At 37.3% G+C, this 14,513-nt stretch overlaps 1 protein-coding gene across 1 annotated transcript in view; it reads left to right on the top strand.

Annotated features, from left to right (window-relative positions):
• Nucleotides 1-14,513, top strand: part of ABI3BP (ABI family member 3 binding protein) — a 261,606-nt gene that overhangs the window by 92,825 nt on the left and 154,268 nt on the right. Inside the window, exon 4 of the mRNA XM_089910463.1 lies at nt 2,702-2,834. Coding sequence (XP_089766589.1) covers nt 2,702-2,834 — 133 coding nt within the window. The remainder of the gene's footprint in view (nt 1-2,701; nt 2,835-14,513) is intronic.

Below are 14,513 nucleotides of genomic sequence, written 5' to 3'. Positions count from 1 at the left end.
ATGAGAAGGGTTGGGGGAGCATACAGATATTCACATACACTGAGCAAAGGCGCCCTTTGCAGCTCTGTATTCTGTCTCCTAGTTGTATTAGCCATGGCTGGTTACCAGAAATCAGTTGCCACTATCCCCTCCCCTCCTTCTGTTGGTTTCCTTTTCTTTTTAGAGAAGCAATAAATGGTCAAGTATTTTGAGAAATACAGATCCTTTTCCTTGACCTCTTATATTATCCCAAAGTGCAAGGAAAGTTTCAATCAGTACTTACAACTTACTAATGGTAGTCGTCCAGGCAGCTTTCCATACACTTGAAAAGAAATGTACTCTCATCAATATTTCAAGATTCTATTTCAGAATATTTAACAATAAAGTCAGGAAGCATGAGTATGGTTTTATGGGATTCTGGCTTCATAGTCACTGAAATTTTTCTTAATATGATTATAAAACAAATATACAAAAAGAAGTAAGGAAGGTCAAGAGAGTGATTACAACTTAATAGCATTTTATAACTTCGTTTCATTTGGGGGCTTCTGTGACGCTGGCCTTAGAGATTATTTTTCAGTATGATGACCAACACAGGAAATTGTTTCATCCCACTCAGGATATAATACCCCACCTTTCCTTTCAGGCAACAGATATAATTTTTCTTTTTATAACCTGCATTTAAGAGTGATGTAATGAGTCATGGATTAGCTTCCATTCATTTTATATTTGTATCTGCCACATAAATTTTAATTATTTAATCATTTTTAAAGTAAGATCCAAAGTTAGTGAAATAATTATTTGATAGGCATGTAAACCTTAGGTTCCTTGGGGAAAGAAAAATGTACCTTTTTTTCTCTAAGTGGCATTATCTTCATACATTGTGAGCTAAGCCAGTGATATAGTAAAAAGAAAAGTAGATTATAATTCAGGAGACCTGGATTTGAATCTTAACCTTGGGCAACATTGAAACTACTCTGGGCCTTGTTTTTCATCTATAAAATGAGACAGCTGTGTTACGTGAGTGAGTGAAAATCAACGCAGGGGTGGAAAAAGACTTATCAGAATCACCTCAGGGCTTTTTCAAACTACCCAGTGTCCCCCACCTTTATCTCTGATTCTAATCTGCCCTCCTTGGGGGCCAAACTTGAACCCTTTGAATCATAGATAAGGTACTGTTGCAGGTGGATCTGGACAGATTTTCAGAGAAGTATAGTTGCATGTTTGCAAGTGATTAAACAATAACCATCTTTGAAAATTATTTAAGATATCTTTAAAAATTCATCTATGTCACAGTGAAGTAACTTTCTACCACTAGGTTGTGTATATTCTTGTTTCAGAGGGCTGTTCCGCTAGAATAACAACTTATACAACTTAAATCTGACAGAAGCAACAGTCATGGCACAATTTTCAAGGGTATTTGGTTCAGATAACCTTAGCTAAGCTCATACAAGGGGTACCCTCCTACCCACCTTCTAAAGGTCACAGGCCATTTTGCTGTTTGGCTCACACTACAGTAGATGAAGATAAAATTTCTTTTTATAGCAAATATACGTAATATCATGAAATGAAAAAGAGAATTAATGGAAATACAAAGCATATATGTTTTACATTAGTGCTGCATAATTTTATTAGGTCCCATTGGATTTTTAATTAATCCTATTAGATTGTACCCTGATTTCTTTTATGAGCCAGTGTTGGTTTCCATGGTTGAAAATCTTCCCTCCTCTTTTTCACTCTCCTCCCATGCCTGCAATTTCAAATATTTTTGAAAAAGCAAATGTCTGCACCCCCGCCACATACTTGAAAAGAATCTAGAGTGGTATATCAGCATCACTCTTAGCATTGCCCCAATCCAGTTAGTCTTATCAGAATAACTGTGCTTCCTGTATTATTCGTACTCTTCCAGCAGTATTAAAAATGTGTGCACCTTTTCCATTTAGATACTCACTGTAAAAAAAAAAAAAAAAAGGCTATTACAATGGTCTCACAAAGGATTTTACACTCCCAAATAGTTTTTTTAAAAAAAGACTATAACCTGCAACCTACATGGTAAGCTTTCTTTTCTAAGGTGTTATTTCACACTAATTCACAGTCCCAGGGGAAAAAAAAGCATAATTTATTTTGTCTGTAAAAGAAAATTGAGTATATATATATATATATATATATATATATATATGTATATATATGCCTATATGTGTGTGTGTTTATTTCATTGATAATAGCCAAGACCTCCATATTCATCCCTGAATCGCAAGAAAATAAAAACTAGGAATGTATATAGTTTATATGTGTATACACACACACACACAGACACACACACACACACGTAAATCTCAAAAGGGTATTTCATTTGATTCCTGCTTAAATTCATGGGCAAACCATTATTAATATTTGTGCACTATATAAAAAGAAAAGGAACTTAATGCTTTCACATTCTTCATCTCTTGCTAAATTACCTTTGTCTATTTTACCCAAATCATAAAGGACTTCCCTGGTGGTCCAGTGGCTGAGACTCTGCACTCCAGGGGACCCCAGTTTGATCCCTGGTCAGGGAACTAGGTCCCACATGCCACAACTAAGAGTTTGCATGCCTCAACTAAGGATCCCGCATGCCTCAACTAAGACCCAGTGCAGCCAAATAAATAAATATTTTAAAAATTATTTTTAAAAAAGAAAACACACTAAATATTAACGAGAATTAACCTGTCTGTTACCTCTGCAGGTAAAGCACGATCTCGCAAACCTCTCCAGCTGGTGGTTGGCACTCTGACACCAAGCTCAGTCTTCCTGTCCTGGGGCTTCCTCATCAACCCTCACCATGACTGGACATTGCCAAGTCACTGTCCCAATGACAGGTAGTTCACCATTATGGAAAACTTTGTTTTTCATCTGAAAATTGGCACTTGCTTTCAATAGTATCTGCACATGCTTTAGAAGAATGTGTAAATGGCAGGAGCATCAGTATTTACAGATCAGCTATTAGCTGTAGAGCCTGATCTACGTGTGAGGGGAATGAAGATAAATTAGTGAGGATCCCTACCCTTCAGGGAGTTATCACCTATCTGAATAGAAAACACATGCAAGTATTTTTTTCTTTCTGAAGAAAAAACTAGAAAGGAAAATAAGCCAAATAGCAAGTGGGGTTATCAGTGATAAGTGTAAAAAAAAAAAAATCAGAGGATGAGGTTGAAAGCACTTAGTAGAGACTGTTAAAAGTTGCAAAGCTTCATCTTTGGTTTGAAAAGGATGGATCTTTGATCTGTCAGTTGACGAAGTGCTAAAACAGTAGTTCTCTCAGTGTGGTCCCTAAACTAAGCAGCATCAGCCTCAATAAACATCACTTGGGAAATTATAAAAAATGGAAATTCTCAGGTCTCCAGACCTACTGAATCAGAAACTTCACCTAAGCTTAGGGATCATTGACTTAGAAAACTGGAGGGAGGAACACATGGAGAAATGTAGGTCAAGGAAAAGCACAGTTGGAAATGAAGCTACCATCTTCTCTGGCAGAACAAAATAAGAAAAACCTAAGTTTATTTTTAAATTACTGCCATTCATTCATCCAGCATATGTAGTTGGCATTGTCTATGTGCTGGGCACTGTATAAATGCTGAACCATGATTCTAAACTGGGTATAAGATGGTATTTGCTTTTCATAAGTATTTACTACAGTAGCTTCAAAATTCAAAACTTTGCATCTGACAATCAAAATTTTCAAGCTTCAACCAAGGAGTTTTTATATTAGAAGATTTTTTTTTAATTTTAAATACTCAAAGTGACTTAAATGTTTAAGATTTGTTTCATTACTTTTTTACATAAAAAACTTTGTTATTGAGGAATAATTTAAACCTAGTAAAATGCACAGATCTTAGGTGTACAATTTAATCAATTACAAAAAAGTGTGTAACCATGTACTGTATACCCCATCAAGACATAAAACATTTTCATTACTCCAGAAAGTACTAGAGTTGGCCACTCTAGAATTCCATATAAACAGAATCATAAAGTATGTTCTCTTTCTGTGTCTATCTTATTTATTCAGCATGTTTTTTGAGATTCATTCATGACATTGCAAGTATAAATAGTTCATTCCTTTTTTATTCCTGAGTAGTATTCCATTATGTGAATATTTCAGAATTTATTGATCCATTTTCTTGATGGTGGACACCTGAATTGTGTCTTGTTTTTTGGTTATTTTGAATATAAATTTTATAAACATTTTTGTATAAGACTCTTGTAGATATATCTTTTAATTTCTCTTAGATCAATACCTAAAAGTAGAATTGCTATGTCACAGGGAAGATGTATATTTGATTTTTTTTGGACTAATTTTTCCATTTAAATTCCCACAAGCAGTATATGGGAGTTCTGGTTGCTCCACATCTGCACCAGCATTTTGTGTCATCAACATTTTTCATTTTAGCTATTCTAGTGTAGTCATATCTCATTACCATTTTAATATATATTTGCCTTGTACTAAAGATATCGAAAACATTTTCATGTGCTTTTTTTGCTTTATATCTATTTTTTGTAGTGCTTTATTTCTTTTTATTTGTCTTAATCGGACAGAAAAGAAAGAGCTTTAAAATGTTTGTAAGTTCTCAGAAGTACCTTTCATATGACTTTGATTAAGAAGTCTAAACTAAGAAAGAAAAAAATTAAATTTTCTTTCACATGTCTATAGTTCTGAAGGAAGAAATTCTTGGAAAAAGTATGTAGAAGATATGCCAAAACTAAATTTTTTGAAAAGTAATTTTGAGCTGTTTCAAAGAATCTGAACTATTCCTTATTTCAACCACTACTAAACCCATAACTTACTTTGTTTGGAAATGGACTCTTGAAAGAACTTTCTTTCTTGTGATAACTTCAGTTTCTAATGGGTTCACAGGGTGCCAGTGCTGAGAAAACAAACACTTAAGGGTTGCTTTCTTTTTCCTTTTTTTAGTCTCTTAATAAGAAAGAAAGAAGGAAAACAAAGAAGGGAGGGGAGGGGATGGGCAGGAAGTGTAGAAGGGAAGGATGGAGACCTGATACTCTTGTAACAAAATGTAGCTGATTTTAATGGTTACTCAACTTGCTTGATAGATCCATGAGGTTCAGTAACTTGCAAATTCATATAGCAGGATTTGGATACGATTTCCTCCCCTCTCCTCAAGCCTTTTCTTCAATTTCACTTGGTTCTGCTGACCCCTCCATGAAACGACTTATCTGATGATTGATTCTAATTGATAGAGGTTGCCACGGTTTGACAGCACAAGGAGATAATGAATATGAAGAAGGTAGAGGAACAGTTGCCCGGATAGAGTTAGAATTTTATCCAAGGCAATTGACTTGAAGGCCCCAAGCTACTCAGACAATGTGTACACCTCACCCTCCCATCCCCTTGCCCATACACCCTGGCTCTGCTCTTCTCATCAAATAGATGGAGTCATGCCCATCAAATCACAATATTTAAAATAAATAATTCTACCTAGAATGAAGTTTTTTAAAAGATTCAATAATAATATGTCAAGATGCTTGCCAAGTTTCAAACATGAGTGTGTGGGAGGATCAAAGTATCCTTGACAGAAATAGGGAATTGTTAGGACATGACTAAAGGGGAAGAATTAAATGGTAATGACAAAAAGAAGCATTTGGAGTACTTGTGAATTTTATTTACCCATCCCTCCTTTCTCCCTAGTTAGAACAGTTAATAAAGAGCTGACATTTGAGAAAAAATAATAGTCCTTATTTAAAAGCTCTGGAAATACTGTACATATTATAAGAACCCAAATAAATCCACCAGAACAACTCAATTGGTGTACTTAGATGCAGAATTGGAGAAGTCCACCCTCATATGATTATGTAGATGGTATTTTTTAGAATTTAGATTAATCCAGTAGGTTAGAGTAAGCAATAATAGTTACAGGGAATGATTCCTCCTTGAAAATTAGAAGATTAGTACAGCTCAAGTTTTCCTTCAGGAGCATATTCTGACAAAACTGTTGGAATCTGAATGCCCTTGGCTTGCTACAGGAACATCAACTGATGTCATTTTAATCCATTTAGCTCTGATATTTGGCACTATGTGTAAAGTCTCTGGTTTTTTTAAAAACAGAATCATTTCACGTTGGTTTGTATAGCATCATTTAGTAATTTGCGTATTACTATGCAAATGCAAGTTATTGGAAAGGTTTCTTTACATTATACTTTGACTTTTTAAAAATTTTATTTATTTATTTATTTTTGGCTGTGTTGGATCTTCGTTTCTGTGTGAGGGCTTTCTCTAGTTGTGGTGAGCGGGGGCCCCTCTTCATTGCGGTGCGCAGGCCTCTCACTGTCGCGGCCTCTCTTGTTGCGGAGCACAAGCTCCAGATGCGCAGGCTCAGTTGTTGTGGCTCATGGGTCTAGTTGCTCCATGGCACGTGAGATCTTCCCAGACCAGGGCTCGAACCCGTGTCCCCTGTATTGGCAGGCAGACTCTCAACCACTGCGCCACCAGGGAAGCCCCTATACTTTGACTTTTGACTTATATATCAAAGCTCTCGTGTGGTGAGTTTCTAATGAGAAAACCTCTGTTTTCTGTTTTATTTGTTTTAAGGTTCGAAACATTAATGAGTCACTTTATCCTTGGTTGTATGTTTCCATTCCTATTTGCATAGGGTCCATATGGTTCTCCCATGTTTTTAGAGCCTTTTCTGAGTTCACATTCTTTGGAGAGTAGATGTACCTAATTTACAGTTTTTATTCTTAATGGGCTTTGAAAGGAAGAATGTACATGTTTGTCCTCAATATATCTAAGGTCAAAAGAAAGCTTTCCAGATTGGCCCAGATGAAGAGTTAAAACCACAATTTATTTCACCATTAATAGCATATTTTTTCCTTCCCATGTTTCCAGCTTGTTAAAGTGTTCAAGATTGCCTTAGTTCTCACTCCTTTGCCAACTTATTAAAGCTTTATGATCCTTTTAGAATTTTCTTTTCACATTTTCTAACACTTTCACATTGTACTTACTTGCTCTTAATGTAGAATGAGGGCCCTCCTTTTTGGCTGGTCCCGGGCTGACTCTTGCCTTTTTTTTTTTTTTTCTTTATACCAAGTTGTTAAGAAGTGAATATTTTTGATGTCCGGAAATTCTCACTTGATTTAGCCCAATGCCTTGTTACCCATTTGTCTTGCCATGTGAATTTTAAGCTCTGTGAGGACAGGGACCATGGGTATCTTAATCCACCATTGTTTCCTCAGTCCCTGGGCCAGCATCTGGCACACAGTAGGCCTTCAGTAAATTTATACTGAATGAATAAACAGTAAAATGTTAGCATTTTCACTTTTATGCCTTACCATTACTTCAAACTTAGAACAAAATTGAACTCATACTTTTCTCTTGAAATATCAGTTCCCCTATTACTTTCTGAAGTATCATAATTCTTTCACTCTCCATAATTTGAAACTTCATGAATTTTTAAATTCTTCATTTCCTATAGGTATTGAGGCTCTGAGTTACATTGGTTTTGCCTTTGAGAAGTACCCATATTAGTATCTTTATCTTCTGCTTCTCCATTTCCATGTCAATGATTCCAATCCAGACACTCCTTACCTTACCCTGCATCCTGGGAATAGCATCCTCGCTACTGACCCTGACTCTTTTCGTATCCCAATCCATCCTGGTTTCTGCAATACTGAAGAAAATTTAGGCTATTTGCCGTCAGCTCACTGTTTCTTCATCCCACATTTAGTTTTAACTCTCTTCTGTTCTTACCAAGGAACATGTTTCTGACTTCAGACAGTGCTCATCATCTGGTCGCTTCCATATTCCATAAGCCTTTGATCTTTTACATTTGCCTCTTTACTGATATTGGTGCCCTGCCTCTTGCTTACAAACATGCTCAAGATTTCCCTACTCCCAAACAACATCTTCTGTTGACTGTGTTATATCTTCTAGGCTACTTTTCAGACTCTTCTCTTAATTCCAAAACTTATCAGATTAATGTGCTCTCATATTCTTGACTTCTCTACCACACTCACAGTCTTTATTCTCTTTCACTGGCTTCGGTCCTCTTTTTACCATTCCACTGAAACTTGTCTTGGTGATCATCAGTGATCAATTAATTGCTAGATCCAGTAGAGTTTTCTGAGTTCTTATCCTTTTAAACCTCTTTGTGGGAATTTTGGCCATCCTCCCATTCTTGAATTCTTTCTTCCTTTGAAATTTTTATTTTGATTTTCCTCTTACCCTCTTCCTCTTATGTTTTGCTTACTTGTTATCCTGTCTCTCAAATGTGGAATAGAGATATATCCTTGGATGTCCACCTATGTATCCTCCTTATCTCAGCTATAAGCCATGTCTTTATCACCTCTATATAGAACAGTGATTCTCAAAGTTTGACATACTTGCAAATCATGTGGGAGATATTGAACTTTGACGTACTTGCAAATCATGTGGGAGATATTGTTAAAATGTGGGTTCTGATTCCACAGTCCTTAGGAATAGCCTGAGATTGTACATTTCTAAAACCTCCCAGGAATTTCTGACGTTGCTGTTCTACAAGGAATAGCAGGAGTGGTATAAGGATGTAAATGACTTCCAATGCTAAACCTCTGACCTTGAGCCAATTCCAAAGTTCTAAGAGTGTATTTTTAGTTGTCTGTGGAATATTTCATTAGGATGACCAGATAACAGTGTTCAGCACCTCAAACTCAAACTAAATCAATGTTGTCTATACTACTAAAAAAACCTCCTTTTCCATCTCTTTAACTTCCCTCTTCTCAAGCTTGAAAATTGAGTTTTGATTTTTATTTACACTTCCCCTGGCACCCATATCCCATAAGGAGTCTAGTCTCATCAATTTAACTTTGATCTGTTCCTTTTTTCCCCTTCATTCTATTCCTTCCATGGTTCACTCCTTTGTTATCTCATATCTGGACTACAGCAAAGTGAGATTCCTCCCTCCAGTTTTTCTCTGATTATTCCACTGCTGATAAAACTAACTTCCTTCATTACTGCTCAGCTTTATTTACCTATTGATTCTGTTGAAGAATCTCCCCCAGCTTCCCACTGGCTGGTTAAAAAAAAAAAAAAAGGTCATAGATTCTCTCCAAGAATCTATCTCAAGGAATCTTCGAGTCATCCTCCTGTCATGGGGTTTAAATCTGGCCTACTCTGCCTTCCCTGGATCTGGGTAGGATTTCCTGCTCTAAATCTACCACCGAGGTGGGGTTTACAAGGTAGCCTTTTTACAAATTCAGGCTTCAGGGTGCCATGCCCAGCCACCCTCAGATGCTTTGCTTTTCATCCTGCCTTCTTTAGTCATATGCAAATGTACACCTGCCTCTTTCCCTATTCTGTGAGCTCATTTTTTAATTTATGCCCAGCGTCTTACTTGTCTTTCATCACACATATAATATAGCATCACACTTTACAACAGTAGTTCTCAACAAATGCATGAATGAATGGGCAAGTGGAATGTCCAAAACTAGCTTTAAAAATCATCTAACTAGTCCATTCAGCCCTTGAACCTCCTCTGAAACATCTCGCAAACAGACGTCACAGTGAGTATCTCCAGGGATGGTACATAGCATGATTGCTCGGGGTATAAATTCTGGTCAGACTGACCTAAGTTCAGACTTCTGTTCTGTTAGCTGAGTGGCCTTGGACAGGTTACTTAAATGCTTTCAGCCTTGATTTTCTCATCTGTAAAATGGCAGTAATAACAGTAATATCTCATAGTGTTGTCAGAATTAAATGAGATGACACATGTAAAATGTGGGTATGTTCACTGGCATGCAATGAATACTCAAGAAATGATACTGAGGCGTAAGGAGTTTGGGGGCACACGAAAAGAAGTCCAGGCAGCCTGTAGGAACAGAGAGCAGCTCCGAGCTCCCAGCCAGCCGGGAAACAGGACCTTGGAGCCATAGCCAGAAGAAACTGGATTCTGCCAACAACCTTAATGAGTTAAGAAGCAGGTTCTTCCCAAGAGCCTCCAGTTACCTGGCCAGGGATCAAACCTGCACCCTTGGGACTGAAAGCTTAGAGTCTTAACCACAGGACCATCAGGGAATTCCCCAGAATCCCCCACTTCTTACCACCTCTGCCACCCTCGTCCAAGCCACCATCATCTCAGGTTTATCCACTGAGAGGGAATGCAACATCCCAAAGCAAGGAACCCACTTAGCAACTGGATCTTAGATTCTGAGTACTAGGAAATCTGGCAGAGACCATCTTCATCAAATGAATCAAGTAAACAAAGTTAACATCACAAGGAATGCAACAAATTGAAATTGTGCACCCCCCGATAGGATGCAACAGGAAGAACACAGCATCATTTGCATGATATTCCTGCCAAAGTGCATCACTTGAGACCTGTGACTTGCGCGAGTGACACCTCTAGTCGAATCCTGTGGGATGTATTTCATTTTCCATGTGGATAAGAATTATCAAAGCAAAAACTACACTGGACAGAGTTATAGAGCCGTGTGGCTGACAGGGTCTTGGTGCTCCGGCCGAGTGTCAGGCCGGAGCCTCTGAGATGGGAGAGCCGAGTTCAGGACATTGGTCCACCAGAGACCTACTGGCCCCAGGTAATACCAGTCAGTGAGAAATCTCCCAGAGATCTCCATCTCAATGCTAAGACCTAGCTCCACTCAACGACCAGCAAGCTCCAGTGCTGGACAAGCCATGCCAAACAACTAGCAAGACAGAAACACAACCCCACCCATTAGCAGAGAGCCTGCCTAAAATCATAATAAGTTCACAGACACTGCAAAACACACCACCGGACATGGTCCTGCCCACCAGAAAGACAAGATCCAGCCTCATCCACCAGAACACAGGCACCAGTCCCCTCCACCAGGAAGCTTACACAACCCACTGAACTAACCTTACCCATGGGGGGTACACAGCAAAAACAACGGGAACTACGAACCTACAGCCTGCGAAAAGGAGACCTCAAATGCAATAAGTTAAGCAAAATGAGAAGACAGAGAAACCATAGCAGATGAAAGAGCAAGGTAAAAAACCCCAGACCAAACAAACGAAGAGGAAATAGGCAGTCTACCTGAAAAAGAATTCAGAGTAATGATAGTAAAAATGATCCAAAATCTTGGAAATAGAATGCAGAAGATACAAGAAACGTTTAACAAGGACCTAGAAGAACTAAAGAGCAAACAAACAATGATGAACAACACAATAAATGATAAAAATTCTCTAGAAGGAATCAATAGCAGAATAACTGAGGCAGAAGAATGGATAAGTGACCTGGAAGATAAAATGGTAGAAAAAACTATCCCAGAGAAGAATAAAGAAAGAAGAATGGAAACAATTGAGGACAGTCTCAGAGACCTCTGGGACAACATTAAATGCACCAACATTCGAATTGTAGGGGTCCCAGAAGAAGAAGAGAAAGAGAAAGGGACTAAGAAAATATTTGAAGAGATCATAGTTGGAAACTTCCCTAATATGGGAAAGGAAATAGGTCCAGGAAGTGCAGAGAGTCCCATACAGGATAAATCCAAGGAGAAACACGCCAAGACACATATTAATCACACTGTCAAAAATTAAATACAAAGAAAAAATATTGAAAGCAGCAAGGGAAAATCAACAATTAACATACAAGGGAATCCCCCAAAGGTTAACAGCTGATCTTTCAGCAGAAACTCTGCAAGGAGAAGAGTGTAGCAGGACATATTTAAAGTGATGAAAGGGAAAAACCTACAAGCAAGATTACTCTACCCAGCAAGGATCTCATTCAGATTTGATGGAGAAATTAAAAGCTTTAGAGACAAGCAAAAGTTAAGAGAACTCAGCACCACCAAACCAGCTTTACAACAAACCCTAAAGGAACTTCTCTAGGGAGGAAACACAAGAGAAGGAAAAGACCCACAATAACAAACCCAAAACAATTAAGAAAATGGTAACAGGAACATACATATTGATAATTACCTTAAATGTAAATGGATTAAATGCTCCCACCAAAAGACACAGACTGGCTGAATGGATACAAAAACATGACCTGTATATATGCTGCCTACAAGAGACCCACTTCAGACCTAGGGACACATAAGGCTGAAAGTGAGGGGATGGAAAAAGATATTCCATGCGAATGGAAATCACAAGAAAGCTAGAGTAGCAATTCTCATATCACACAAAATGGACTAAAATAAAAACTATTACAAGAGAAAAAGGACACTACATAATGATCAAGGGATCAGCCAAAGAAGAAGATATAACAATTGTAAATATTTATGCACCCAGTATAGGAGCACTTCAGTACACAAGGCACATGTTAACAGCCATAAAAGGGGAAATTGACAGTAACACAATAATAGTAGGGGACTTTAACACCCCACTTTCACCAATGGACAGATCATCCAAAATGAAAATAAGGAAACACAAGCTTTAAATGACACATTAAACAAGATGGACTTAATTGATATTTATAGGACATTCCATCCAAAAACAACAGAATACGCTTTCTTCTCAAGTGCTCATGGAATCTTCTCCAGGATAGATCATATCTTGGGTAACAAATCAAGCCTTGGTAAATTTAAGAAAATTGAAATCATATTGAGTGTCTTTTATGATCGCAACTCTATAAGACTAGATATCAATTACAGGAAAACTAAAAAATACAAACACATGGAGGCTATACAATACACTACTTAATAAGCAAGAGATCACTGAAGAAATCAAAGAGGAAATCAAAAATATCTAGAAACAAATGACAATGAAAACACGACTACCCAAAACATATGGGATGCAGCAAAAGCAGTTCTAAGAGGGAAGTTTATAGCAATGCAACCCTACCTCAAGAAACAAGAAACATCTCAAATAAACAACCTTGCTTTACACCTAAAGCAACTAGAGAAAGAAGAACAAAAATACCCAAAGTTAGCAGAAGGAAAGAAATCATAAAGATCAGATCAGAAATAAATGAAAAAGAAATGAAGGAAACGATAGCAAAGATCAATAAAACTAAAAGCTGGTTCTTTGAGAAGAAAAACAAAATTGATAAACCATTAGCCAGATTCATCAAGAAAAAAGGGAGAAGACTCAAATCAACAGAATTAGAAATGATAAAGGAGAAGTAACAAGTGACACTGCAGAAATACAAAGGATCATGAGACATTACTACAAGCAACTATATGCTAATAAAATGGACAACCTGGAAGAAATGGACAAATTTTTTAAAAGCACAACCTTCTAAGACTTACCCAGGAAGAAATAGAAAGTGTAAACAGACCAATCACAAGCCCTGAGATTGAAATTGTGATTTAAAATCTTCCAACAAACAAAAGCCCCAGACCAAATGGCTTCACAGGCAAATTCTATCAAACATTTAGAGAAAAGGTAACAGCTATCTTTCTCAAATTCTCCCAAAATACAGCAGAGGGAGGAATATGTCCAAACTCATTGTACAAGACCACCATCAACCTGACACCAAAACCAGACAATGATGTCAGAAAGAAAGAAAACTACAGGCCAATATCACTGATGAACATGGATGCAAAAATCCTCAACAAAATACTAGCAAACAGAATTCAACAGCCATTAAAAAGATCATACACCATGATCAAGTGGGGTTTATCCCAGGAATGCAAGGATTCTTCAATGTGTGCAAATCAATCAATGTGATACACCATATTAACAAATTGAAGGGTAAAAACCATATGGTCATCTCAATAGATGCAGAAAAAGCTTTTGACAAAATTCACCGATTTATGATAAAAACCCTTCAGAAAGTGGGCTTAGAGGGAACTCTCAACATAATAAAGGGCATATGTGACAAACCCATAGCCAACATCGTTCTCAGTGGTAAAAATCTGAAACCACTTCCACTCAGATCAGGAGCAAGACAAGGTTGCCTACTCTCACCACTATTATTCAACATAGTTTTGGAAGTTTTAGCCACAGCAATCAGAGAAGAAAAAGAAAAGGAATCCAAATCAGAAAAAAAGAGGTAAAACTGTCACTGTTTGCAGATGACATGAGAGATGACAGATACATAGAGAGTCCTAAAGATGCTACCAGAAAATGAATTTGGTAGAGTAGCAGGATACAAAATTAATGCACAGAAATCTCTTGCATTCCTATACAGCAATGATGAAAAATCTGGAAGAGAAATTAAGCAAACACTCCCATTTACCATTGCAACAAAAAGAATAAATTACCTAGGAATAAACCTACCAAGGAGACAAAAGACCTGTATGCAGGGAACTATAAAGCATTGATGAAAGAAATTAAAAATGATACAAACAGATGGAGAGATATACCATGTTCTTCGATTGGAAGAATCAGCATTGTGAAAATGACCCTACTACCCAAAGCAATCTACAGATTCAGTGAAATCCCTATCAAACTATCAATGGCATTTTTCACAGAACTAGAACAAAAAATTGCACAATTCATATGGAAACACAAAAGACCCCGAATAGCCAAAGCAATCTCGAGAAAGAAAAACGGAGCTGGAGTAATCAGGCTCCCAGACTTCAGGCGATACTACAAAGCTACAGTAATCAAGACAGGATGGAACTAGCACAAAAACAGAAATATAGAT

The sequence above is a fragment of the Delphinapterus leucas genome, chromosome 4, assembly GCF_059928025.1.
Source record: "Delphinapterus leucas isolate spDelLeu-1000000601 "Yukka" chromosome 4, BTC_Dleu_Yukka2, whole genome shotgun sequence".
NCBI lineage: Eukaryota > Metazoa > Chordata > Mammalia > Artiodactyla > Monodontidae > Delphinapterus > Delphinapterus leucas.
The sequence above is the reverse complement of the archived record's forward strand: the minus strand, read 5'-3'. Positions and strand labels throughout refer to the sequence as shown.